The 27239-nt window shown below is 45.4% G+C and overlaps 1 protein-coding gene across 3 annotated transcripts; it reads right to left on the bottom strand.

The window, feature by feature from the left end:
- Positions 1 to 2111: 2111 nt before the first annotated feature.
- lzts1 (leucine zipper, putative tumor suppressor 1) lies at positions 2112 to 16991 on the bottom strand. 3 transcript variants are annotated; one of them, XM_028997182.1, is made up of 6 exons: positions 16844 to 16991; positions 9699 to 9860; positions 6848 to 7339; positions 4248 to 5198; positions 3726 to 3920; positions 2112 to 3648 (listed from the first exon to the last, which is right to left on the bottom strand). In XM_028997182.1, the coding sequence occupies exons 3-6, from the start codon at positions 7205 to 7207 to the stop codon at positions 3052 to 3054; spliced, it is 2103 nt and encodes a 700-aa protein (XP_028853015.1). In that variant the 5' UTR covers positions 7208 to 7339; positions 9699 to 9860; positions 16844 to 16991; the 3' UTR covers positions 2112 to 3051. The 3 variants fall into 3 exon arrangements, with proteins under 3 accessions (XP_028853015.1, XP_028853016.1, XP_028853013.1); XM_028997183.1 differs by lacking the exon at positions 16844 to 16991 and adding an exon at positions 16688 to 16837; XM_028997180.1 differs by lacking the exons at positions 9699 to 9860; positions 16844 to 16991 and adding an exon at positions 8591 to 9189.
- Positions 16992 to 27239: the final 10248 nt, after the last annotated feature.

Below are 27239 nucleotides of genomic sequence, written 5' to 3' on the forward strand. Positions count from 1 at the left end.
AGATTTGTGGTTAAGTGGTTATCTCCGTTCCCATTGGTTGTTGCCGAAATTGCCTCCCCTTGACAACTCTGTCCTTGTATGATCTGCTGCTTTGCAGAGCGTTTCATCATTCTTTAACCTACTTTATTTATTTGGCCCTCCGCAACCGATGGTTTGCATTTGAATGAAAATGTATTTTAATGGAAGACGAGTTCAAAACAGTAGTAGTGGTAGTTTATGGGCATTAAAACAATAGTAGTTGTAGTTTTTGTGCCTCAAAACAGTAGTAGTGGTAGTTTATGGGCATTAAAACAATAGTAGTTGTAGTTTATGGACATTAAAACAATAGTAGTTGTAGTTTTTGGGCCTCAAAACAGTAGTAGTGATAGTTTATGGACATTAAAACAGTAGTAGTAGTTGTAGTTTATGGGCCTCAAAACAGTAGTAGTGGTAGTTTATGGGCATTAAAACAGTAGTAGTAGTTGTAGTTTATGGGCCTCAAAACAGTAGTAGTTGTAGTTTATGGGCCTCAAAACAGTAGTAGTGGTAGTTTATGGGCATTAAAACAATAGTACTGGTAGTTTATGGACATTAAAACAATAGTAGTTGTAGTTTTTGGGCCTCAAAACAGTAGTAGTGGTAGTTTATGGGCATTAAAACAATAGTAGTTGTAGTTTTTGGGCCTCAAAACAGTAGTAGTGGTAGTTTATGGGCATTAAAACAATAGTAGTTGTAGTTTTTGGGCCTCAAAACAGTAGTAGTGGTAGTTTATGGGCATTAAAACAATAGTAGTTGTAGTTTTTGGGCCTCAAAACAGTAGTAGTGATAGTTTATGGACATTAAAACAATAGTAGTTGTAGTTTTTGAGCCTCAAAACAGTAGTAGTTGTAGTTTATGGGCCTCAAAACAGTAGTAGTGGTAGTTTATGGGCATTAAAACAATAGTACTGGTAGTTTATGGACATTAAAACAATAGTAGTTGTAGTTTTTGGGCCTCAAAACAGTAGTAGTGGTAGTTTATGGGCATTAAAACAATAGTAGTTGTAGTTTTTGTGCCTCAAAACAGTAGTAGTGATAGTTTATGGACATTAAAACAATAGTAGTGGTAGTTTATGGGCATTAAAACAATAGTAGTTGTAGTTTTTGGGCCTCAAAACAGTAGTAGTGGTAGTTTATGGGCATTAAAACAATAGTAGTGGTAGTTTATGGGCATTAAAACAATAGTAGTTGTAGTTTATGGGCCTCAAAACAGTAGTAGTGGTAGTTTATGGGCATTAAAACAATAGTAGTGGTAGTTTATGGACATTAAAACAATAGTAGTTGTAGTTTTTGGGCCTCAAAACAGTAGTAGTGGTAGTTTATGGGCATTAAAACAATAGTAGTTGTAGTTTATGGGCCTCAAAACAGTAGTAGTGGTAGTTTATGGGCATTAAAACAATAGTAGTGGTAGTTTATGGGCATTAAAACAATAGTAGTTGTAGTTTATGGGCCTCAAAACAGTAGTAGTGGTAGTTTATGGGCATTAAAACAATAGTAGTGGTAGTTTATGGGCATTAAAACAATAGTAGTTGTAGTTTATGGGCCTCAAAACAGTAGTAGTAGTTGTAGTTTATGGGCCTCAAAACAGTAGTAGTGGTAGTTTATGGGCATTAAAACAATAGTAGTGGTAGTTTATGGACATTAAAACAATAGTAGTTGTAGTTTTTGGGCCTCAAAACAGTAGTAGTGGTAGTTTATGGGCATTAAAACAATAGTAGTTGTAGTTTATGGGCCTCAAAACAGTAGTAGTGGTAGTTTATGGGCATTAAAACAATAGTAGTGGTAGTTTATGGGCATTAAAACAATAGTAGTTGTAGTTTATGGGCCTCAAAACAGTAGTAGTGGTAGTTTATGGGCATTAAAACAATAGTAGTGGTAGTTTATGGGCATTAAAACAGTAGTAGTTGTAGTTTATGGGCATTAAAACAGTAGTAGTGGTAGTTTATGGGCATTAAAACAGTAGTAGTGGTAGTTTATGGACATTAAAACAGTAGTAGTGGTAGTTTATGGGCATTAAAACAGTAGTAGTGGTAGTTTATGGGCATTAAAACAGTAGTAGTGGTAGTTTATGGGCATTAAAACAGTAGTAGTGGTAGTTTATGGACATTAAAACAGTAGTAGTGGTAGTTTATGGGCATTAAAACAGTAGTAGTGGTAGTTTATGGACATTAATACAGTAGTAGTGGTAGTTTATGGGCATTAAAACAGTAGTAGTAGTATTCCAGGACCTTAAAACAGTAGTAGTTTATGGGCCTTAAAACACTAGTAGTAGTAGTAATCGCTTCAGTGAATGGAAGGGCCATAATTGTCCCAGCTGCAGAATGTGGATAACTGTAGAAGGTCGACCACTGCTGCACTGATCACGTCTCGGCACACTACACTGTGTCTTCTGCACGATTGTGAGTGATTTATTCAGGTGCACGCTCTATGGAGGCCCCTGGAACACAGTATTTACGTAAAATGAAAATATTCATCTGTATGCACATGGATGGTGACCCATGCAGGAAGGAAAAGACCCTTCTACTCGTATTGTGTCAAATTTACATGATGTGATGTTCGGCAGAGCTGCCCCGTGGGTCACTAACCTCAATCGGCTTGAGCAGCAGCTGCTGAGCAGAGTGATGATCTGATTTGTTCTGCACCATGTGTAGCAGTAGGAGTTGATGCCACTGGTGATGGCGGCAGTGACTTTGGAAAAACTTTTTATGACTTGGAATCGGTAAACGCTGCTCAAGCTTTGGAGAATTGCAACAGAATGTGAATTTCTGGAGCTGTTTCCAGGACAATGGTTATTTTAAACCATTATTATAGTGCTTCATATGTCATGGCTTTACCCGAGAACCATGAAATGTGTTCCCTGCCTATACTCATCTCTATAGTGTCGGACGAGTGTTAATTAATCATTTACTAACTTATTATATGGAAAGGCCTATCGGCTTATTATTCCTGCCTTGGTTTCTGCACTCTCATCCATTAGAAATGCATGGTACCATGCATTACTGATCAGCACGATGTGACTTTATTCTGCGTCTGTTCAAAATCTCATGTCTGTGACAACCATGCTGTTGTAGCGAATGGGAGGGCTTTGGACCTCAATGTCAAGTTCGGGCCTACTGTCCATTTCTGCAGTCAGTTCGCGGAGGATCTTCTCCAGGTCTTGGTTCTTCTTGTGCATCTGCAGGTAGTTGTACTGTAGCTGTTTCTGGTACCTTATGACCTTGTCTTTCTCCTTGTTCCAGGTCTGTCTCTCCAGTTGGAAACCGCTGACCATCTTGTCTTTCTTTTGCTTCTCGTCCAGTAATTCTGATCGCAGTCTCTCCACTTCTGTCTGCAGGCTGTCTGTGTCTCCTGTCCGCCCCTTCTCATCTGTCAGCAGTCCACACTCTCCTGGCACCTCCTGGTCCCTCATTTTTGCTCTGTTGCCACCAAAGACCTCCATCTTTGCCTTGGCGATCTGTAGCTGCAAATGCTCCTCCTCCAGTGTGGCTCGGCTGCTCAGTAGTTTAACCTGCTCCTCCTTGGCCAGTGTCAGGTCCTGCTTCATGCCCTTGATGTCTGTCTCCAGACGACCAACCTTTTCCCTCAGAAGGTTGGCTTCATTTTTCTTTCTTTGTAGCTCATTCTGGCAGACCTGCATGACAAAGTGCATAATTAATGGCCATCGTGGTTACTTATACACATAAGTAGTTGTACGAGTGAGGATTGTACCTCAACTTCAGTACAGCGAGTGTGAAGGGCCTCCTCTTGCTCCTTGTTCTTCTTCTCAACATCGTCCATTTTGCTGTTAGCCTCTCTGAGCGAAGCTTTCAAGGCGACGATCTCACTCAGCTTGTGTCCCACCTCTGCCTGTGAATCCTTGAGCTGCTGCTTCAGCAGCGAGATCTCGCCTGTCTTCTGGCACACCTGCGAACGAGCACCACGAGGATTCATGCAGAAACGAACCTTGCATAGTTCAAACATCTACTCTCCTTCACGTGCTTTATCTTCCCATTTGTTAACACCACATGGCTCCGACCCACGGTGCCCGTTCCTATGAACCATGCACCTCCTGCATTTTTTATGCAGCAAACCTTGACTTAATGGCACAATGCAATATTTAGATTAAAAGTCTCAAGCTTTTGGTGCTGAAAATAACACGTTCCATATCGGTTTTATATAAGCCAGCAGGCGACTAGGGAGCCTGGTCCCATGAACATCCTCTCTTTAATTTCAGTATCCATTGTCTCTTACCTCCCACTGCATCTCCTCCAGAGTAGGAGTTAGCTGGATCTTCTGGCTCTCGTAGTTCCTGAGCCTGGTCTCTGCATTTTCCCTGTCGTGGCTGAGCTGGTCCACCTCCTCCTGGAGACGCTCCTTGTCCTGCTGGAGCTGAATGACCTGCAGCTGAAGGAGCTGCTGTGTCTTCTGGGCTCTCTGGGATGCCTGCCTGATCTTGGTGGAGCAGCGCTGCTTCAGGACCTCCATCTCCTCAGCGCAATAGCGCTGCTTCTCTTCAAACAGCTGGCACGTGTCGGCCTCCTTGTCGTCGAAGCACACCTGCAGCTCCTGTAGCTCCGACTCTCGCTCCTGAAGCTTCCGCTCCAGCTGCTGGATCAGGGACTCATCGGTAGTGATGGGTGAGCGAATGCAGCCCACGTCCGGAGTCGGGGTGGTGGACTTGGACTTTGTTGGACCTGCAGGATCAGGAAACAAGCCCAGTTGTGGCTGAAAGGGAGACGCTGCTGCTGCTATGTCCCTATTTAGGTTAATTGCTGCTGAAACGTTCTCATCAAGGATGCTTGAAGCTCTTGTGCTCATGATGTTAATCCCATTAATGCCACTGCTGCCACTGATCCAGGTAGATCCATTGGTTCCAGTTCCATGCAGGTGTTGGGAAGGACTCATGTTTTGGGATGACCCGCTGTACCTCACTAAGTGGCCTGTGGAGGTGCCAGTGCTGTCCAGTAGGCTACTGCCCCCTGTGCTATGGGTCGGCAGGCTGGACATGGAGTTGTGCCCTGAGTCTGACAGTGTCCCCAACCCCACGTCCTGATTGTGCTCAGGGACTTCTTTGGATTTTTCAGGCGGACTGAACTTCCTGCCTAGGATTGTGTTGAGGCTGTGGTGGGTCTCCATGGATGAGTTGCTTTTGGGATGGACTGGCTTGAATGCTGTGGGGCGGATCAAAGCCTTGTCAACACTCTGGAAGAGACGAAAAAGGTAAAAAATAAAGTTAAACTGGTAGGCTAAAATCATGTAGATCATGTAGATGTATGGTATATGTTAATGTGCTAGAACCACCTCTATTATGTGGATCCGGATGGCTTACTGCATAACCATTCATGAGTGTGGTACATCCATCAATGAGTGTCCAACATCCATCTATTCTAGTCCCCATTAATTTACTACAACTTCCCGACAATTCTTAATCGTGCCATTGAGGTGTTGTAGGAAACATAACCAATTTGCTTTTGGTGGATGTTTGAAGGGCATCAGCATCATTGGAGGGAGCTGACAAAATCAAACTGTCTGAAAAATGCAAAAGCCCTTCACGTTTTCCCCTCAGCCAGCATAGCTGGTCTCGTCCTCCCAGTCCAGATTTCCAGATTTCCTATTCCGGCCTCCCCTGTCGAGGCTCAGGGGGAAAAGATAGATGACTCCCCAGTACAAAATTAATAATATTTGTCGGCGGAGTGTGAGCAAGAAATCTCGCTGATTCAGCGATCCCACCGTGCGGTTCCACGCTCGAGGAGCCTGGCGTGCTCACGGTTCCCCAGCTCGCAGTTGATAAGAGAAACTATTGAAGGGTGCCGCCTTGTCACCCGTCCAGCACTATACAGAGATCAAGGCATTCTTAACTCGTCAATCTCGGGGCTTAATTAAATAGAGGAGACAACACTAAAGCTCTCTGGGTGTGTCATTCACCATCTACCGTACTCCTCTGGGCTTGTTGGGAACAACAATGGCAAGAGTTCTTCGTGCAGAATGTAAGGCATTCTGTCTCCTAAAATTCCGTCCAGGATGGAGCTGTAATCAGCTGACAGAATCCGACCCGACAAGTACAGTTTGTTAAAAGACCCAATTTCATTTTTCACACCACGAGCGCTACACTAAGAGGGAAAGGAAATGTGTGGTTTTAAATCGCCAGAGTCTGGCCTCCGTTTCACCTCCCCAGCATCCATTTTCGCATCTCTCTCGCGATAATTAAAACGGATCACCTGACGACGTTCGGCAAGAATCGCAAATCAAATGAACATTTCCATTAAAAAAAATTACATTTAATAATATAAGGAATTCATAAAATGCAAAACACTTGTAACAATCAAACAACCGAAACATATTTACGAATCATAAGGAAAGGATAGGTACTATTGACTGGAAGTTTGTGTTTGCTGTGCAAGCTCGACCCGACCAGACCCAACATGACTAAAATGATAGAAATGAGAAGATTTACAGCTCTAGTCCAGGATTCCCACGTGTGATTGGTTACAGCGGTGGCCTTGCAGGCAAGGAAATAGACTCGTAATAAGAAGGTTGCCGGTTTGAATCCCGGTACACCAAGGTGCCCCTTGATGAAGGTCATGTCCCCACACACTGCTCCCCGGGCGCCTGTCATGGTGCCCTCTGCTCACCAAGGGTGATGGTTAAATACAGAGGACACGTTTCATCGTGTCACTTTGTGCTGTGCTGCAGTGTTTCACCATGACAATCACTTCACTTTTACTTTCAACCTTTTCTGCATCTACAACTGACATTTAACAGCTACAGGAAGATCTTTTGAACATTTCATTTGAGGACACTTAGGAGGTCTGGGGGTCTCCCAGAGACTTTCTGACACTTTTCTGTCTTACCTTCTCTAGTTCACTTGACTGGTGTACCAGGTCTGAAGGTGTTTGACCTCTGTTTGTGTCCACATCGTCTGTCCCTCCCTCCCGGTCGTCTGCAGGCGTGTTTCTATGGTGACTGGACTTGGGCTTTCGGCTCACCTTGATGTAATAGAAGTCCTCGTTTTTGCCCGAACGGAAGACTCCTCCTTTCGAGTTGTTGTTGGTGGCAGTTATGGGGTCCTGAGAGAAGCCATACCTCAGCACGCCGTCCAGGCTCCTGCCCGTTTTTTTGGAGTGCGGACCCTTCTTCAGCTTGTGTTCGGAGGTTCGGCAGTGTTTACTGTTGAGGCCGTGGCTGGATATCAAACTGCTGACACTTCCCATGGTTCCAAGTGCATGGGTGAGGATCCGGAGGAAGTGGTGACCACAGATGTATAATGGCTGGACACTTTGACTAAACGATGATGATAAAGCGAAAGATTCATAGCCCTCTTTCCAACCGTCCCATTTGCAAATCTGGTAAACAAAAAATCAAATAAAGATTATGATAGATTCATGGTAGTTAGCTTGATTGTATATGACCACATTCTGAGCATTTTAATGTGAATAAGTATGTTGTATGTTATCCGTGGCATGAAATGCATATTTACACATTGATAACATTAGAATGTGCACAGAAGGAAGTATTACTAGGAAACTGTGGTCCTGTGGTCTTTTTTTGTGTTTAAATTATGTCCACAGCAAGAGCAAATAAAGGAACAGGAATAACGTCTAGTGGGGACCGTTGACGGTGTGGCAGATGGAGAGATAAGACCATGGCAGTTATTTTGAGCTTCCGGGTTTTTCTTTTTTTTTTTTTTTTATAGTTTACAGCTTATGTTTTGTGTGATTTAGAAGAACTTGAAACCGATGCAAAGTGTAAATCCAGGTTTCTGTCTCCAATTTATCTCCACTGAACGGAGTAGTTAAAACAGGACTGCATGTAGAGGGTTCGATTAAAAATCTACAGAAACATGACCAAGCCAAAGCGTCCCACTGCTCAGGGGTCCCATGAGGGAAATGTCACTCTCCCCTCCAGCAGTGGACCTCACAAGCTCATCGGCCGACCTTAATGCATTCTTAACCAGCTGGTCTCCACGCCCCGAGCCGAAGCATTGTCCAACTGTCCCGTTATGAGGGCTAATATACAACGCGCCTGCAGGAACAATAGAACAGGACTCTGACGGCCACACGTGGTGACAGATCTCCCGGCTCTCTCAAACACCGGCTATCATGTCCATAAGAAGATGGGATTCGTGGAATCTGGACCGTCAGGTTGAACTCATTTAATCTGCAGAAACGATGCAATAATCAGGCAGGTTTATTAGAACGTGTTGAACTCTCGCAGGTAACTAGTTATCGACCTCTCACTGCCGCCGGCTGTTCCGTGAGAACACCGAGCGCAAGGTGCCATGATCCCCGCCAACCTCCTGCCACTTAAACCACTCGGCTCTTTGTTTTTCGCGCCGCCACCCGCAGGCTTTTGAAACAAAGACGCGCTTTTCTTCACGCCGGCTCAACGCGGCGGCGACAATTAGCCAAGTCCCTCGTTGCAGTTGCCATAATGTGGCCTCCTGGAATACGGACGCTGCACCGAGCATCTAGTCAGGGTCACGACGGGTCAAGCCGCGTTTAAACTGAGTGCACCACAGCCTTCGTCCTCATCATCGTCATCATCAGCAGCCCCAGAAGAAGTCAGAAGAACCTCAGAAGAGAGTCGTAACTTACTGACAGCGGCTCGGAAGGCTCCGGAAGATAAGGTCCCGCTCCAGGGTCCTGCGCCTCCTTTCGCAGTGTGGGTGTGTGTGTGTGTGTGCGTGTGTGTGCGCGCGCGTGTGTGTCCTTGAGTGAACGCACCACATTGCTGGCAGTCAGGAGGGGACCGTACAAAAGGGGGCGGGGCCGTCTCATTCATCTGTCCCCTGGTCTCTTTGCATAACTGACATGTAAATGTTGCCGGGGCGACCGGGCAGCCGAGCCCCCGGGGGGAAAGGTCGCGCGGAACACGCCTCTCCGCTGGAAAAAAACGCGTGCCGGGGCTAAAGCTTGCGATGATGGAGCACCAGTCACACAAACACACACTAAAGTTGAAACTAAACTAGTCTTTTTTACGGACTAAAATATCAGCGCTAGTTTTCTTTTTTTTTTCTTTCTCATGAAAATGACATAAATAAATAAAAAAAATCCTAAATAAATAAAACTTTTATAAAAAATATATACTTTTGCATTTTAGCAGAGCAGTTTAAACTCAGACGGTATTAAGATTTGGATGCTTAAGCGTCAGATTAATAAGATTATGGCCCTTTTTCCAGATGAATTTCCAGAAGGTCTGCCTCCCTCCCTCCATCCCTCCCTCTTTGTCCCCTTTGTCTGCTGAAGTGTGGCCTCCGCGTTTGAGGTCCTGTGCAGCAGCGCTTTTATGTGGCCCGAGAAGCACATTTGCAGCGGAAAATGATTAGCTAACTGCCGCTTAGCAGAAGAGTGTATTTACACGGCGGGTAGACGCGGGGGCCGTGGGGGCCGCGGGGGCCGCGGGGGCCGGCACTCCAGGCTCTCGCCAGTAAAAGAGCCGCTGGGCCTGGCGGGGACACGGCCGCACTCGAGGTCCCTTTTTACGCCCTTTTTAATAGTGTCAGGACCCTTAATGCTAACTGTGCAATTACATGCAAATTAACCACGTGGACCACGTAATAATCATTTATAGATGATCATTTTTATATTGAAAATGGCCTCCTCCGTCAGTTTTCCATGTAATTGTAATGTAATTGTAATGTTTCATTTTGTAAGTTACATTGTTGGCGTTACAGTCAGGTGGCATTTCGTTCAGATCACCAACCTGAAAGCCGGCGTGTATTTCTTCTCTGCGGTTCGGGTCGGTGTGGGTGAGGAAATGGGTTTAAACTGAGATCCATCCAGGACTAATCAGCTGGGCTTGGAGCAACACCTCCTCCGTCTCCTGGTGGAGCCCTTTGGTCGTGAAAGGCCAGTGATATGAGGTCTGTGATGGGCAGAAGACAAAATTTTTTTAAAAAAATGTAAAAAATGAGACGTGGATGCCTCGCAACTGAGACAACAGGCACACTTTTCTCGGCCGTCTCGCCGGTACAATTCACTTCCAGCGTTAGAAGGAGACCGATACGAAGCGGGCGGGTCAGGTATTGATTTGAAGATGCTCATTGCGAGTGCTTAACCGCGGCGATCAATACACGAACAGCCAGCCGCCGGTGAACAATGGGCCGGCCCAGCCCATGGACCGGTCCCCGAGGGACATGTAGCCTCGACGGCACACTGAATACAACCCCTGAAATTATGGATGTGCTGCAAAGCGGCCCTGCCCCCCCCCCTTTTCCTGCCGATTCTCTGGGAAAATGATAACGCGGTGATAACGCAGTAATGAATGGGGGGAGCAGCACGCCTTCTTCTGGCCTGTTATCAGCTGTCAGTAACGCTTTGGTCTGTTGCCGCTGGGGCGCGCCGGCGTGGAAAGTTTCATTAAAAACCCGCACCGGGCGATTACAGCAGCCCGCCGAATGCAGACATGGGGCTAAATGAACGGCGGGATGACATCAGTTTTGGCACACTGCCTTATTACATATTAAAATGAAATGAAGGGGGACAGTGAGACAGCGATGAAGAGACAGAACGGGTTGTGGGTAATAGTCCAAATTACCCATGATCCTGTATATTACACTGGCAACCCTTAGTCTCTAAAATTTTAACCACGTCAGGTCTAGTGCCCCCGCAGGTTGGCTGCGGTATAAGTTTTGAGGTTTCAGGTAGACAAGAACAGATTTTTCTCTTTTGTATCGTCATGTCTCCTCATAATCACGAATGATTTTCCCCATTAACTAATTAATGTATTTTCCTGAGGTCACTGGTTTTCTCAACCGCTAGGCCACCACTGCCCCACGGTAACACATTACTATTAAAAAATCCTGTCACTGACTGGTAACTCACAATTTCTGTTTGTTCGTCCCGAATTACAGAAAAACCAAATGCAGAACAGAGTTGGTCATGTTGAGATGACAAGAAAAATAAATTGTAAAAATACATGTTTGATAAGTGCTAAGTGCTTGTTCGAAAATTGCTCTGTGCTAAAATAATATTTCAGTTTTCCCTCATAAATGTAGTTCTACCAGCATGTAAAGGTAATCAGAGGGTTGGGGGCAGATTATTAGGGAACGTAAATGAACTCTGAGTCCCCGTCTGGACTCCATTCACTGTGGACACTGTGTGTGTGCTGCTGTATGTGCTGTGTGGCTCATTAAGTGTGTAAGTGTGTAAGTGTGTGTGTGTGAGACCCTGCTATTGTGAGGCAGGCCTAGTGAGTAGCTTCATGATTCGACTCAGACCAAGGCCCCACAGAGGGGGGTCCGTCCTGACCAAGGCTGCCCTTTATCTGGGTGTGTGAGCTGGAACAAGCTGGTCTGAGTGTGTGAGACATAAACCACATGATATTCATGGAAAATCTCTCTCTCTCTCTCTGTAACACACTCTCCTATGAACCAGAAGACCCGGGTCCAAATCCCACTTACTACCATTGTGTCCCTGAGCAAGACACTTGCTCCAGGGGGGGACTGTCCCTGTAACTACTGACTGTAAGTCGCTGTGGACAAGGGTATGCTGTAAATGTAAATGGTTTCATGGTCTTGGTGGCTTTAGAAGCATTTGAGCTTGAATGAACCAAATTCCAGGTGGATCTCCAGTTGCTTTAATAATTTCAGACGCGCACAGCAGAATCAATCTGGCAAGGACACAATGAACGTAATGAATTCCTCAGACCCTGGGGTGCTGTAAGGTGTGCATGTCCTCATTAGCCCCGGGACAGTCTGGACATATGTTTTTACTGAGCGAAGGAACAAGGAGACAGCAGCTACACGGGGCACAGGCCTTCAGAGGCTTTAGTGAAAACAAGACAGCTTTCCTCGGTCCCAGCACACCAGCACAATTATTTTGTGAGCTCTTCCTCGACTCCCTGGGAGCAAAGCCATCAGAGATCTCCCGGCGTTGGGAAATTAATACGGGAAAAAATGTGAGCGTCGTGCTGCTTCGGCTTCTGGAATTTCCTCAGTCTGAGGAGTGAAGTGACTTGCAGATATAACACCAAGGTCGCCGCAGTGGTGGCAGGACCTTCATATCGAGGGTCTTCGAGACCTTGTCCTTGGCCAGTCTGTGTCAACACAGAGACGTGACACAGCACTGAAGGCTGACCCTGAGATCCAACGGGAAAATTATCGGATCACCGAGGCCATGAGAACATGGAGGACGGAATCCTTGACTGACATCTGAAGTGGTGTCCTGGTGCCTGGACAAACCCTGGATGATGCAAGAATACGACCTGAAAGAACATTTTTGTTTGTTTCATTTGTTGCTGAGTCGGGGAACATATCTGTGAATGGTTCAATGCGGCCACGGTCTCCCCATGGCTCCCCATTTCACCTCCACGCTTTTCTCCTGGGAGTCCTCCTCCCGTTGTCAGAGTCTGTGTCTGTCAACTAATGGAAATTAGCGCTGTGGTCCTCAGCAGCTCAGTTCAGCGGGTCGTAATTGGAACCCGGGTTCAGATGTTGGAGGCAGCTGGCTTGAGTTCATTTCCCAGAAGCTCCTATTAGCACTTTACATAATTGGGCGAGTTCAGTTGTATGAATCCCAGCTCGTGTAGAGAAGAAGATGGAGGGTTTGGTGGAGGCATTACTGTCGGTCCAATATTTTTATTAAATGTGGGACTGAAGCCCAGGCCACTTGGTCAAATCAGTACGAACACCTCAACATTATTTACAAAAATACAATACAGAACAAAAAAAGCTTCAAACTCCCTTCCCACCATGGAAAAAAATCTGAATAATCCGTGAAGAGAAAAAAAGCTAAACTAGTGCTGCTTAATTTGCCTGTAAACGAACAAGAATGTGAAAGTGATAAAAAATAAAATGGCCGAGTGCTGTTGCCTGGATGGGTCCTGCAGGCATGATACGAGAAGCCGGAAAACGTTACGACGGGGTCATAAAGCCCTTAAAGGCCACAACGCAGAATTCCACCAGGCACATTAAATCACCAGTTACATACGGAACTTGAATTCATGCTACTAAAGTCAAAGTAAAGACCTTTTTAATCCATTAAAGCTAACAGAGTTGACCGTTCTGTCGTCTGGATTATCTTTTATTATCTTTATTAACCCCCGAAGCCCCTAGTGGTTAATTTTTAACTGGGTTTGGTTCATTAGTCCAGCCCAGTTTACTTTCATTACTTCATCTAACACAGCTCACCAGTTGACCAATTAATGAACCAAACACTCCATCGATCAGGTCGATTAACGAATGCTCCACGCTTCCTCTCGCTTCTCATCCAAGAAGCTCTCCTTGAGGGCAGACTGGTTGCAGTTTGACCCTGTCTCACCATCCCGTGGCTCCGCCAAAGTGCTTTCAGGAGCAGAATCCCAGATCAATGGTGAAATGATCTGGGTGGAGGCACCTCATTAATCACAAGCAACAAACATCGGATTGGCAAACGGGATGGTCCTGGAAGATCTCGTCCAGAAGAGCCTATTGGGCAACGTGCCGCACCAGCTGTAACTCATCGGGGGAGCTCCAGTCCTGGTCGCTAATAAGCAGCATATTGCCATGCAGCTGGTACGTGGTGTACGGTGTGTGTGTGTGTGTGTTTTGTGTGCCAGCCACCAGATGTGGCATCATTGTTCCTAATCAAGATGAATCGTCTCACGATACCTATCTGGCCTGAGTCCAGGGCCGAGCGCTACCGCGATGATCCCTCGCCAAATACCGCTATCCCAGCCAGAACACGTTGCCAGATCCTCGTCCCACAGCGCGCTTTTTTCATCAGGTGGTTTTTTTTTTTTACTGGACCCTGAATGGAAATAGATAATCGACCAAACCGCCATTAAGAAAATTTCAAAACCAATCAAACGCAATCAAAACGCATCACCAATTTTGAGGGGATTTTGGATGAAAATGAGAAATATTAATTGAATGTCTGCTTCTTCTAGTGACTTTTTGACTATTTACATTTTTTTGGGATAAAACCAATACAAAAAGTCAGACCAGCTCTCCGGTAAAATGTCCCTTGTGCCCATATGGTCCTCACACCACTGATTCCTTTTTATGCCGACCTTGTGTCTGTAGTTGAAAACGTTTCATATGCTCGCAGCGCCGCAGTGCTTCTTTCAAACGAATGTGATTTAATGAGGGAATAAAAGACGAAAGTCCGTACTGAAGAGGCTACGGGGAGGACTAATGGACGATCCCTCGTTCCAGCAGCACCGCGCATGGCGCAACAACGGGTTGCCATGACAACACTAAACGTGTTTTTCAGCGGCCCCATTATGGCGGCTTTTGTATTCCATGCATTACCTCCATGTTCAATTTACACCTCCACAGTGTGTGTGTGTGTGTGTGAGTTTTCTCTTCCAATTTAATACCCGGCCTGTTATTGGTGAGATTGGCGAGGCTAATGGTGAGGTAATGGTGGCGCTTCACCTCTATCTCTCCCTCTCTCTCCGTCCTTTAAAACACAGCCTGGGACATTTACGCTCGTTTTGTTGTCCCTCGAAAATGGGCCGAAATCAGAAGAGCCATTTCCTGCGTTCTTGCTTTCTTTCTCTCACTTCCACACACACACAGAGAGAGAGAGAGAGAGAGAGAGAAGCCCTGGCACTTTTTATGGCCGTCCTCTAATGGTGAGATGGGTGCACACGCTGGGCTGGCGGTGAGAGATGAACTCCTGGCACGAGAGGTAAAAGCGCTGAATTATTCAGTGTGCGGGACCCCAGAGTTAAGAGCTCTTCCCGTTCCTCTGTCCTGGTGTCTTGGAGACCTCTTAGAGCGGCTAATATGATACGTCCCCGCCCCAGCCCTCCATCGAATTAAACTGCGCTAATAGCTCCTGCACTTCACTCCGTCCTCCTCTGGGACTTCATCTGCCTTTCACAGCATCCCCTGCACCACCTTCATCTTATTCTCTCTCTCTCTCTCTCTGGAATTCAGCTTCCGTTAAGTGAGACAGAATGTAAACACAGGAAGTAAGATGATCTGTCCGAGGGTTACAGGTTAACAGGCCCCTTTTCATTCAAGGCTTTGGACTGGTGCGAGCACGTCGACTATTAAAATGTCCACGTTTACAGATATGCACATTTGCGGGCAAACTCTAGACAAAAACTCTGGGCTTGGGGGAACGTGCACCAAGGCGGGGGCGAAGGTTATAGGACGGCCTGTCCAGCCATTTATTTTCTAAATCCTCTAAAGCGGGCGCCTCTCCCAAAAATTCCCCAAAAAAGTGCAGCTTAACCTCGGCATAAGCTGGCAATAGTTTGGAAAGTGACATCAACAAAAGCATAAGGTATGTTATAGTTTGATTTACGTTTGAAGACGCGTCCATGTTGGAATTAAGGGACGTTCTACACAGTCGCTCGTTTTGTCATTTCATGATCAGAGTCTCAACAAGCTCCACCAGACTTAGTAGACCTTGCCATGAGACTGCTAGGATCTCCTCGGCTGCTGGAAGTGATTGATCTTCTCAAAAGATGAAACTAGTGCCGCGTGTGGGTCGGCCCCTCGGGGTTTAAGCCTCCAGCTCCAGGAGCCATAAAACCACCGAAGAGGCGTGATGAAGTTGTTGGGTATGATGTCCTCACCCACCGCCACGACCGCCGCCTCTGCCTGCAATGGACCACGCGGATGGGACAAAGGAGAACAAAGAACACGGAACCGCGATGGCTTCCAGGTCGCTTTTAATGACAAATTGCCGCCACGGTGCCGAGGAAAGGCGTACGACTGTCTTGTCCCTGGGAGACGCTCCTAACCCAGTTTCCACCACGGCGCTGTCCGCAGGGACACTCGTGCTGAGATATGGCCAGGGTATTTTTGGAGGTTTGTTTTTTTTTTTTTTAGGTCACGGGAATCTCTGCAGGATGAAATATGGATGGCACCAGGGAAGATGGATGGCGGTGAAGCTCCTCTCCCGAAATCAAAACCTCCCACCCGCGCATGTTTGAGCGGTGCGGTAATGCCGGGCTTCCTTCATGGAGGCCGCGTCCTGAAGACCGGACTCCATCATTTTCCGGTTCAGTGAGGACAAGCCAGCACAGGCATTGCTGTTTTTCACTCAACTTCTAATTTCGTCTTTGAAGGACCTGTTGTTTGCACGCCAGAAGGTCCCGCGTGCTGGAACCTGCCCTCCTCCACCTCCTTCATTTACGTTCCGCTCGCTCGGAACACGCCTTCACGCTCAGATAACAGTTGCACAATACGCAGGCGGCCACACCCACACGTGCAGACAGGTAACGAACTCCTGAGGACTTCAGCGCGCCAGAACATGTCCACAACTTCTCCCGACGGTCCCAGCTACAGAATGCACGCTTTTTCTACTCATAACTCATAACACAATCTGCTCAGATTTTAACACCCTTCGTTTAAACTTAATTTTTTTACGCAAAAACAGACAAGATTTCTCATTCTATATTCAACATATGACAAGATATGCAGTTACGTGTATTTACACAAACATTAAAAAGATCAAACATTAGAATGTTTGATCTGTTGCCACTTTTTAATGGAACAAAAATAAAAAATATTATACAGTTTTAAAAAAAAAACAGTGTAGCTTTGGGCTGTTTGATTTTTTAAATAATTTAAATGTTTCTGCAGTGTGCCACGAAGTGTAATTGTAATGAATTTATAATTATGATGAAAACACACACGCTATTGTGCATCAGTGTGTACTCTTGCCTCCAGCAAATATAATTTTACAGACTTTTACAAACAAGACCAAAAACCCACCCACCCACACACAGCTTCAAACGAAGCGCTTTTTCACCTCAGTCAGCAGTCAACTCAGCAGAAGGCCCGACCACACTGACCAGATCAACCCAAGCAAGGAGAGATGGCAACCCGACACCACAAAGTCTTCCCGGGCACCACAACTGGAGGAGCCGGGTGCAGCTGGGCCGCCGGAGCGACCCCCGGAACTCACCCCGAGCCGCGCGGCAGGTCTCCTCCGGGCCAGAAGTCCGGACGATGGCACGGGCGGCGGCGCTCGCAGCCCCTCCCTGGCGGCGTGTGGGCGTTCTGTCATTCCTGCATAAGTAGACCGATCCTCCTCGTCCTCCTCGTCCTCCTCTTCCTCGCCCTCTCGCCAGCGCTGACGGCGTAGACTTTATGCCTCTTTCCAGCAGTGTCTGACAAATGAAGAAACCGGAAACCGTGTTAAAGAAATCTTTTTATACCAAGTTAGCTGAGGTTAATCACGCCAGGGTCCATCTTCATTCATACATCAGAGGAAGACACGGCTGGAGGCCCAGCATCTTCTGCCATGAAGTTCCCAGCGTGTTCCTTTTAACAAGCACACCGAGTGCACACATCTAAAGTTGTCTGGTTTTACTCTGTGTGTGTGTGTGTGTGTGTGTGTGTGGACATCTGGACACCCCCTCACCTGTAACGTAATACGCGTCTATCGTCCCGGTGGTTCTGGAGTGGTCGTTCTGTGTCCGTTTTTCTCTCTCTCCAGTGCTCTCTGCCTCTATAACGTTTATTAGCGATTACTGTTGTGGGGTTAAGTGCTGCTATTAGGCCGAATGAGGCATCAAGGTGTCACCCTGCTTTTAATATGGTTATTAAATGGCACGAATTTCACGAACCTCTTTAATTGGCAATAATAATCATCAGTGCACGTTGTTCCTATGTGTTTCATTAACAGGTTGTGCTTGCATGGCAACAGTAAAATCCACACGCAAGCATTACTGGTCCTTTTACTGGAGTATTTCGAAAGGTCAGCAGGAACAGAACCACCTCTTCACTCTGGTGCACATGTTGCTATTTTTAGCCCGCCGGTCCCAAGCCAAACGTGGCCACGCTTTGCATGGTGCAATAAAGAGCAAACGGCTATGCAAAGAGCGGCCTCGCTATCTCCTTTCTTTTTTTTTTTTTTTTAAATATAACCACAAATTGCAACAAACATCTGACTATAACAAAAATGGGTAGCTAGGGTGCTAGTAGCCTAGTGAACCAGGTTCAAATCCCACTTACTACCTGAACAAGACACTTAACCCTGAGTGTCTCCAGGGGGGGACCGTCCCTGTAACTACTGACTGTAAGTCGCTCTGGATAAGGGTGTCTGGTAAATGCTGTAAATGTAAATGTAAATGTTGGAGTCTTCACTGCTCTCTAGTAGATGTGAATTTACTGACGGAAATGTACCTGAGCTCTTTCACTTTCATAAATGTCTTTTGGAAGGTTGCCGCCATCTGGGCGGTTTCCCATGTAAACATTACAGGCCAAAAGTTTGGACACCTTCTCATTCAACGTGTCTGGTCCTCTGGTCTGGTGTCCTCGTGCAGCGGGAGCACAACAGACGGCCAATCGATATCCTGCAACCAGAGCGCAGAGGCCCCTAGGGTCCATCGAGGGCGCTCTGTCCCGAGGACAGTCGACTTCGCACGGGGTCGCGCAGGGTCGCACAGGGTCGCGCAGGGCCCGGAGCCCAGCGAACCGCCTCGGCCCGGAACACGGGGTCGCACAATTTCATTGCAGCTGTTTGTTCAGTCTGCCCTCCAAGAGCCAAGGCAGGCGGGGCAGGAGGCGGACCTCCAGCAAGCTGTTCTCCCGTGTCCCTCTCTCTCTCGCCCGCTTTCATATCCATCTGGTTGCAAACGGAAGCCGGTTACGGCCGAGTCACACCCGTTGCACGGTGCAGAAAGTAGCGATTTGGCCCCGTCGCTGTCGGATTCGGGGTCAGACTAATGAGGCTGTTCATCGCCGCGATGTGAAACGTTTAAAGCGGTGCTGCTGCCTCGTGCTGAACAGCCTCCAAAAAAAAAAAAAAAAAAGAAAAAAAAAGTGAAGTGATACTCAGCAGCACAGCACACGATGCACACAGTGAAATTTGGCATCTGCATTTAACCCATCACCCTGAGTGAGCAGTGGGCAGCCATGACAGGCACCCGGGGAGCAGTGTGTGGGGACGGTGCTTTGCTCAGTGGCACCTCAGTGGCACCTTGGTGGTTCGGGTTTCGAACCGGCAACCTTCTGATTACGGCCACCACTGCACCAAGGTCTCACACACACAATTCACATATGAAACTGACAAGCATGCATTTATACTACTGAAAACTCGCACACACACATATGAAACGCTCACACAGAGTCTATTTCATGTGTATCTGTATATGTACATACAGTACAAGCATTTAATTTGTCATGTGACCAGCTGCAGACGAAAGCACACGAAGCACATTTTACATTAGAACCAGCGCAGAACTTGTCAGTGGTCTCAAGGCAGCTGGGACCATAGTCACCAAGAAAGGACGTGCAGGACCGTGAAGGACTGAAATCCTACAGATTATTTGCAGGGAGATTATCTTGTGGTTCGTCCATTTGTGAATAGTTGCCACCTTCTCACCCAGCTGCCTGGCGATGGTCTTGTAGTCCATTCCTTCCTCATGTAGGTCCAGAATCTCGTCCCTGGCATCCTTGGGAAGCTTTTTCGGTGCCGAGTTTGGAATCTGGGTGGACTGATTTCTTCTATGGTGTCTTTTAGAAGCTCCCAATGTCAGTTCCTTATCTGTACAAAATACAACCGAGAGACAGAAGTCTTCATAGGGGATCAAATACTTACATTTACATTTACGGCATTATCCAGTGACTTACAACGTGCATTCATACCATGGATGAAGAGATCAATTCCGGTTCACTAGGACCCCCAACTATGAATACAATCTTTTTATTCACTCTGTTGTAGATTCTGTACACAAGTTCAACAATTAATCTAAATCTTCTCTAAAGAGGAAGGTCTTGAGCTGCCGTGTGAAGGTGCTCAGTGACTGAGCTGGAAGTTCATTCCACCACCGAGGGGTCAAGACGGAGAAGAGTCTAGATGAGCGTCTTCCTTTTACCTTCAGAGATGGAGGGACCAGGTGAGCAGTACTTGTTTTATGAATAAAAATGCAAATTAATTCATTACTTTTTTGAAAGGCATTTTTTCCTGAAATCATAGATTGATCATTTCTTCGTCGCAAATTTACAAAATCAGGGGGTGAAAATATTTGTGTTATTCCACCTCCTGAAACCAACACATGATTATGCCGTGATATGGCATGGTGGAAATGATTTGGTTCGGTAACTCGGAAACAAATTCCGTGTGAAAAAATGAAACATCTTTCTTAAATTTCTTCGCTGATTATTTTGCTAAAAGCTCCATAGTTGCTGAGAACGTGGCAACAGGTCATAATATCAATAGGCAGCGATGCATTAATCGGTATCCTGTGTATTTGTGTCGTTTTTCCCGACCTCGGGGGTTACGCGAGGTCAGACGTCCAGAGCCGCGGCCGAGCCCTCTGTCACTCGCACGTGCCTCCACCCCCTCCTCCGCACACACAATGCATCTGACTTTTGCCCTTTAACCCTGCTTATTCCGCCCAGGCCGCTAGGGGCGGGGCTTCGTGTGGAAGGCGGGCTCTGAAGCGTGTCTGGGACATCTGTCGCATGACCGAGGGTCTGGCTGCTACACCATCACAGTGAAGGGATCATCTGCGATGTGGCTAATTATGGAATTACGGCAGCCCTGAAAGGCTATGAATAAAAACCCATTTTCTCATGATCACATCATAACGAAACATTGTTCTCTCACGAGATTCTCTTAAAATAAATTGTCGGTTCCACGGGGAGAAACATGCTTGGAGTGTCATGATAATGACAAAATTTCAATTACCATTTATTATAATGAATCAAATAAGCTGAGAAGAAAACTGGCTGAATAAAATTTTATTTAAATTACACGTATGGACCCGTTTAGGGCTACACTGTACAAATATCATTTTATCACATGCAGACAATAAAATATACTGAAGAACAGAAATTGCACCAATTAGAAATGAAGGAACAGAAAAAAAAACAAGTCAGCTGAGGTCCGAGTGATGCAGGTCAGGACAAGAAAACGTAAATCCGGCCCGTATCGATGTAGTCCCGGGCCCCGCGGCGCAGCGTCGCGCGGTGATGCATCGAGCTCCGCATCTGCCGGAAAATAGAATAAGCACTTCATAAAAGGCTGAGGGTGCGACCTCTGTGACTTTTCAGTCGAATTGTTGAGAAAATACGTGAAACGTCGACCGTATCGACAGGTGCAGAAATTACAAATCTGATGTGCACTGTGATTCCGAGATATTTTCATCACGCTGTGTACGTCAGTTTTGTTGAAGGCACCAACACAGACGTCTCCACCTTCAGCTTTTTTTAAGTCCATATATATATATATATATATATATATATATATATATATATATATATATATAACACACACACACACACAAAAAAGCCTGGATTATGAGGAGCACCCGATTTTTCACACATGCTATGAAGTAACTGGGGCGGTGATGGCCTAGCGGTTAAGGAAGCGGCCCCGTAATCAGAAGGTTCACCAAGGGTGACGGTTCACCAAGGGTTCACTGTGTGCTGTGCTGCTGTGTATCACAATGACAAACACTTCACTTCAGTGAAAAGAGTCGGCAAAACCTAGTGCGGAAATGAAGACTTACGGGTGTGCAAAGTGTTCAGTTGGCTGGGAACCAGTGCGGTCCAGTTTATGACTTTAGTGAATTCTGCGTGGGAATTGTGTGTTGTGCTCCGGAACCCATTTCTGATAATAAACCTCAGGCGGAATGGTGGTTCTTCTCGAAAAGGATGACTTTTTCTGGATATTTCTAACTGTCTATGAGTACATTGTAGGCATATTTCATGTAGTCGGGACACCAGAGGAGTTTCTGCATGGTGAGAAGTTTTTGTGGCCCAGGACCATTGCCGGTGAGGTACAGGAACCTGTCCTTTCCCAGTATCTGTATCCAGCTGTCCCGGTCCTCTTCCAGCTTCTTCATGCACGATAGGCGAGACTGGCGAATGAACATCAGCGTGAGGTCCAAGCAGGCATATTCCCGCACATCAATACATTCCGACTTGCAGAAATAATAACTTTGCCACATCTATCCCAGGACTAATTTCAAAGGCCAGATCGGGTCCCAATTGAACTAGAGTAAATTGACCAGGTTCTACCAATCCAGGTTCTCCGTTATCGAGTACACTAAAGAGAGATTACGAGAACACTTTTGACCTTTCTCGTCCTCCTGCATACGCATGAGTGGATATAAAATCTGGGGGTCCAGCTCTTCTACCCTTTATATGCATTTCCTTCCGTCCAGCGTTTTTATAACACACTACGATTATGATAGGAAGGAATATTACAGCCGAGGATACTATAAATAAATGTAGTAGTCGTTGTGACCGCAGCAGGTCGCCTTAAACATGGCGGTAATAGCCGACATCTACAAACGTCTGCGTAGTATCTCCAGCTGCTCAAAAGACTCTTTGTTCTATAAGAAATCTATAAATTGTTGTTGCAATTCCATATTTGAATCTTTAGAAAACGGAATTTTTTGGGTTTAAATAAATGAAAATGCTAAACTTCGCCGGAGCAGAGAGAGAAGGTTCTTTACTGCGGTTCTTTACTATGTGCTGATTATCAACACGTAACGGTGGTAACTGGCGGTAACGTTCTTTCTTTCTTTCTTTCTCTCCGCCCAACCACTCCGCACCCCGTCTTTCAGCTGTACGATGGTCAAACTTCTCTTTTTGGTGTATAAGACAACCAGCCTCCTGCACTTGGACGTACGGTGCGATGGTTGCCACCCAATCTTCACTTTGAAAATAGTTCTGGCTTAGATGTGGCAAAGTTACCATGCCTTTGACTTAATGTCAAAATGTTCTGGTGTTTTATGCAGGTACTGGGGAAGGACAGGTTCCTGGGAAGAGTCCTGGGCCACCAAAACGTCTCACCAATCAGAAACTTCTTTAGTGTCCTGGCTACAGCAAGCCGTCGTGGTGTTCAGGGCGCTGGAGGGTATATACCGTAAAGGACAGAGCTGGCAGGATTTCTGTTTTGGCCACCACCGTTTTGACCATCATAGTCAATTCTCTTTCTGTCTCATGTCCAAGATGGCGCCGGTGAGGTCGACTGCCTTCGCAACTGCTCTGACCTTGTTTACTTTGTTTTTGTCTACACATAAAAGTGTAATATTTGGTTATGTTTGCAATGTTTGCATATTGGTTCACTGTATACTTGCAATATTTGCAATGCTGTGGTCTGTACAGTCGCTAAAGCATTTCACTGCATATCATACCGTGTATGACTGTGTATGTGACAAATAAAATTTGAATTTGATTTTAATTTATACTGTACTCAACATAGAACTCAACACTGTACTCGACACATGATACTACTGTACTCAACATAGAACTCAACACTGTACTCGACACATGATACTACTGTACTCAACATAGAACCCAAAACACTTGCTACTACTGTACTCAACATAGAACCCAACACTATACTCAACACTTGATAATACTGTACTCAACACAGAACCCAACACTGTACTCAACACATGATACTACTGTACTCAACACAGAATCCAACACTGTACTCGACACATGATACTACTGTACTCAACATAGAACCCAACACTGTACTCGACACATGATACTACTGTACTCAGCATAGAACCCAACACTGTACTCGACACATGATACTACTGTACTCAGCATAGAACCCAACACTGTACTCGACACATGATACTACTGTACTCAACATAGAACCCAACACACTTGATACTACTGTACTCAACATAGAACCCAAAACTATACTCAATACTGTACTCAACACAGAAGCCAACACTGTACTCGACACATAATACTACTGTACTCAACATAGAACCCAACACTGTACTCGACACATGATACTACTGTACTCAACATAGAACCCAACACTGTAATCGACACATGATACTACTGTACTCAACATAGAACACACTTGATACTACTGTACTCAACATAGAACCCAACACTGTACTCGACACATGACACATGATACTACTGTATTCAACATAGAACCCAACATAGAACACACTTGATACTACTGTACTCAACATAGAACCCAACACTGTCCTCGACACATGATACTACTGTACTCAACATAGAACCCAACACTGTACTCGACACTTGCTACTACTGTACTCAACATAGAACCCAACACTATACTCAACCCTTGATAATACTGTATTCAACATAGAACCCATCACTGTACTCGACACTTTTTACACGTGTCCTTCAAGTATAACATTATACCAATGTACTGTTTCCGTGCGAAACAGTGTTTCAAGACACTGTATAATGTGGGTATTATATATTGACCTTAAACCTCCTGAATTTTGAAAAGGGCAGTCTCTGGCCATCGTTGACTCCCCTAACTGGCTGGCAATGGAAGTGCTGCGTGGGGAGTTCTACAACGAGAAAGACACTCTTATCCAGAGTTCTTTAAAATGTCCATCATGGAAATGCCTCATTTGGTTTAGTAGAACCCGATCTTTACATTCATAGCCATGCAATATTTAAAAAGACCTGAAAAATAACTAATGTTATTAATGTTATGTCACAAAAACAGACACATGACAATGGGAAAGTGTTTCCAAATGTATTTCCTCCCCCAAGACAGCACTGTGTGTGTTACATGGACCTTAGATGGTCCTTAGGACCCTTAGAAGGTCCAGATCAGAGGGATGTGTCCTCACCTGGCTTTCAGTATTATGACAGCTTTAATGCAGTTCATCTTGATTAAAGGTCAACGTGAAAGTGAACACCATTTCTACACACACAATGCAGTGCATCACTTAGTCACACAACAACAACAGCAACATTTATTCCTTATAAAGCACTTAATCACATACAGTATGTCTCAATGGGCTTTAAGGGACCCTAGAGTTGACACCCCCACACTTGACCATTCTGCACACAAGAATATAGATTATGGTATATAGAGTGTAGTATAGAGCATCTGTATATATATAGAAGTACTGGACAGTGCAGAGTAGGTTCTAGTCCAGTGTCATGGTCTACATTACGTGTCCATAATGATGCTGCTGGTCCATTTGAATGGGATTTGTTGGGTTAACTTAATTCAATCATGACACCTATTTCCACACATTTGAATTATGCTATTTGAAACTAAGGCAGGCCAATAAAACCCTTTACCACTTAATTTCAAATAGTATAATGTGTGGTAATAGGTGTCATAATTGAATTAAGTTAACCCAACAAATAATTTTTTTCAATGCACTTGACAGTCAATTACACGCTGAAACATCCGCTCAAGACGGTACATGTCATTTCAGACAATGTGCAATAACTGATACTGATGCTGCACAATCTCAACTATTTACAATATGAGCATCTATTTGCAGAGTCTTCTATACACATACAGTCGTGGCCAAGAGTTTGGAGAATGACACAAATATTGGTTTGCTGCTTCTGTTTTAATTATGGCGGTTTGCATATACTCCAGGATGTTATGCAGAGTGATCAGATCAATTGCAAAGTCCCTCTTTGCGATGAAAATGCACCTATCCCCCCCACCAAAACCAGAAACATTTCCACTGCATTTCTGCCCTGCAACAAAAGGACCGGCTCACATCATTTCAGTGACCCCCTGCTTACTTGAAAAATGTAATTATAGACAGACCAGGTCCATACATGGAGGTGTTTTATATAAATTTGTCAAGAACTGCAATAGTCACTGGTGTCAGAAGACAAGTTGTGCCTGTCCTATGTGGTTGGGTGGGAAGACAGATGCTCTGGTCTGTATCGTGAATAACGTTATTTGTGTTAAACTTGTGTTAACTGGACATAAAGAGGTGGTCCACACTTTGTGAGTGGATTTACTCGGACCTCACCATCTAGCAAGTACAAGAATGGGTGTGTGTGTGTGTGTGTGTATAATTCATCTAAGGAACAGCAGAATACTACACTCTTACTCCCCAAGTGGGGGACTCGAACTGAAGGGTCTCCACCGCCCACCGACGTGTGAGCACAGAGGGGAAGTCCTCCACTATACGCCATTGACAGATGACCCTGGAATGGAATGTTAAACACACAGAGGAGCGCTTTTGCAGAGGTTGTAATCGCGTTTGTATGATGTGTGTAAGGTTGTGTTAGCATTTTGCACTTCATGCTGCATTGTTGGAGGGACTACATGTGCTGTCCCATTCATGATGGGTACGGCATGGACGCTAGAATTATAATGAGCTCTTTTAAAGCAGGAAGCCTGAACGTCTCTCCACAGTCCTGCCCTGTAGACCTGTGCCAGGCTGTATTGATCATGTCTATTCAGCCTCCAGACCCCTGTGCTCCTTTGCATAGTGTCTCTAACTTCCTTCAGTTACCAGTGCTTTGCACGTGTTGGCTTATAGAAGTGAATCTGTGTTTTCACCTTTTAAAATTGATAACATTATTTTTGGGGTTAATTTCGACCTAGGTAACATAATGTAAGTAAAAAATACAGTTCAAATTAGGCCAAATTGAAGCAGAGTAGAATTCTAAGCCGCCCAATCTGGCAACCTTGGTGGCCATAGCTGGGGAGTTGGAGCAGATAGTGAAACACTGCCTCCTCCTGGCCAGGCACATGTGTCCCATTTATGGTTTTACACCTTATCATGTCAACAAACAGACTACGTTTGATAAAAAAAAAAATAAAATTCCAGCAGTGGGCATATAAAATCTGTGAAAATCAGACTATGAATGCTGTAAAAAATGTATTCTGAGATCTGCGACCATCACCACTAAGGGGAGCTGTTGGCCCTTAAATAAGAGCCAAATAGGAGTTTTAATTTAGAATTTGTATCCACTATTTTCTGCCCACATGTTAAATTTAGCATAATTGCGGAGAGGCGAGAGGAAAAACATCTATTGTGCTGGTACAGATAGAGGTCTGTGTTAATTAGATAGCAACGTGTTAAGGCCTTTTTTTCTTCCAGTGAAAGCGCCATTTACTACATATAATTGCTGAGGGTTGAGCAGCACCTCACAGAGGAGGGAAAAATCGCACAGACAGCCCGCAGCCTGCTGCCACTGTCTGACAACATCATGATGCCACGTGTGGGCGACCTAGGTGACCTCCCGACTGTAAAAATGCACCGTCAGGCAGGGGCCCGGACTGTGTGCTTAGGAGGAACTCGCCGGACTCCTCCCCGCCCTCCCCACGCTATTTCCTGATTAACACATCACCCAACACGAGTGGCCTGTTCCTCCGCTTTCATAAACAGACACGTGAATTTGCTCATTAATCAAAGCAGTGTTGCATGTTTTATGGTTCATGGGACAATTTTGCATTCGTTATTTCTGCATTAAGACCGCGGGATACATACAAGAAACAATATTACTGTAAATATGAACAATTCACCTGGATTCATATGTCTGCCAATAATGCAGCCGGTCGGTTGATTATTATTTACAATCATATAAAAGATAAAGTGCTGAACTGCTGACATGGCAACAGA

Source organism: Denticeps clupeoides, chromosome 11, assembly GCF_900700375.1.
Source record: "Denticeps clupeoides chromosome 11, fDenClu1.1, whole genome shotgun sequence".
NCBI classification, from domain to species: domain Eukaryota; kingdom Metazoa; phylum Chordata; class Actinopteri; order Clupeiformes; family Denticipitidae; genus Denticeps; species Denticeps clupeoides.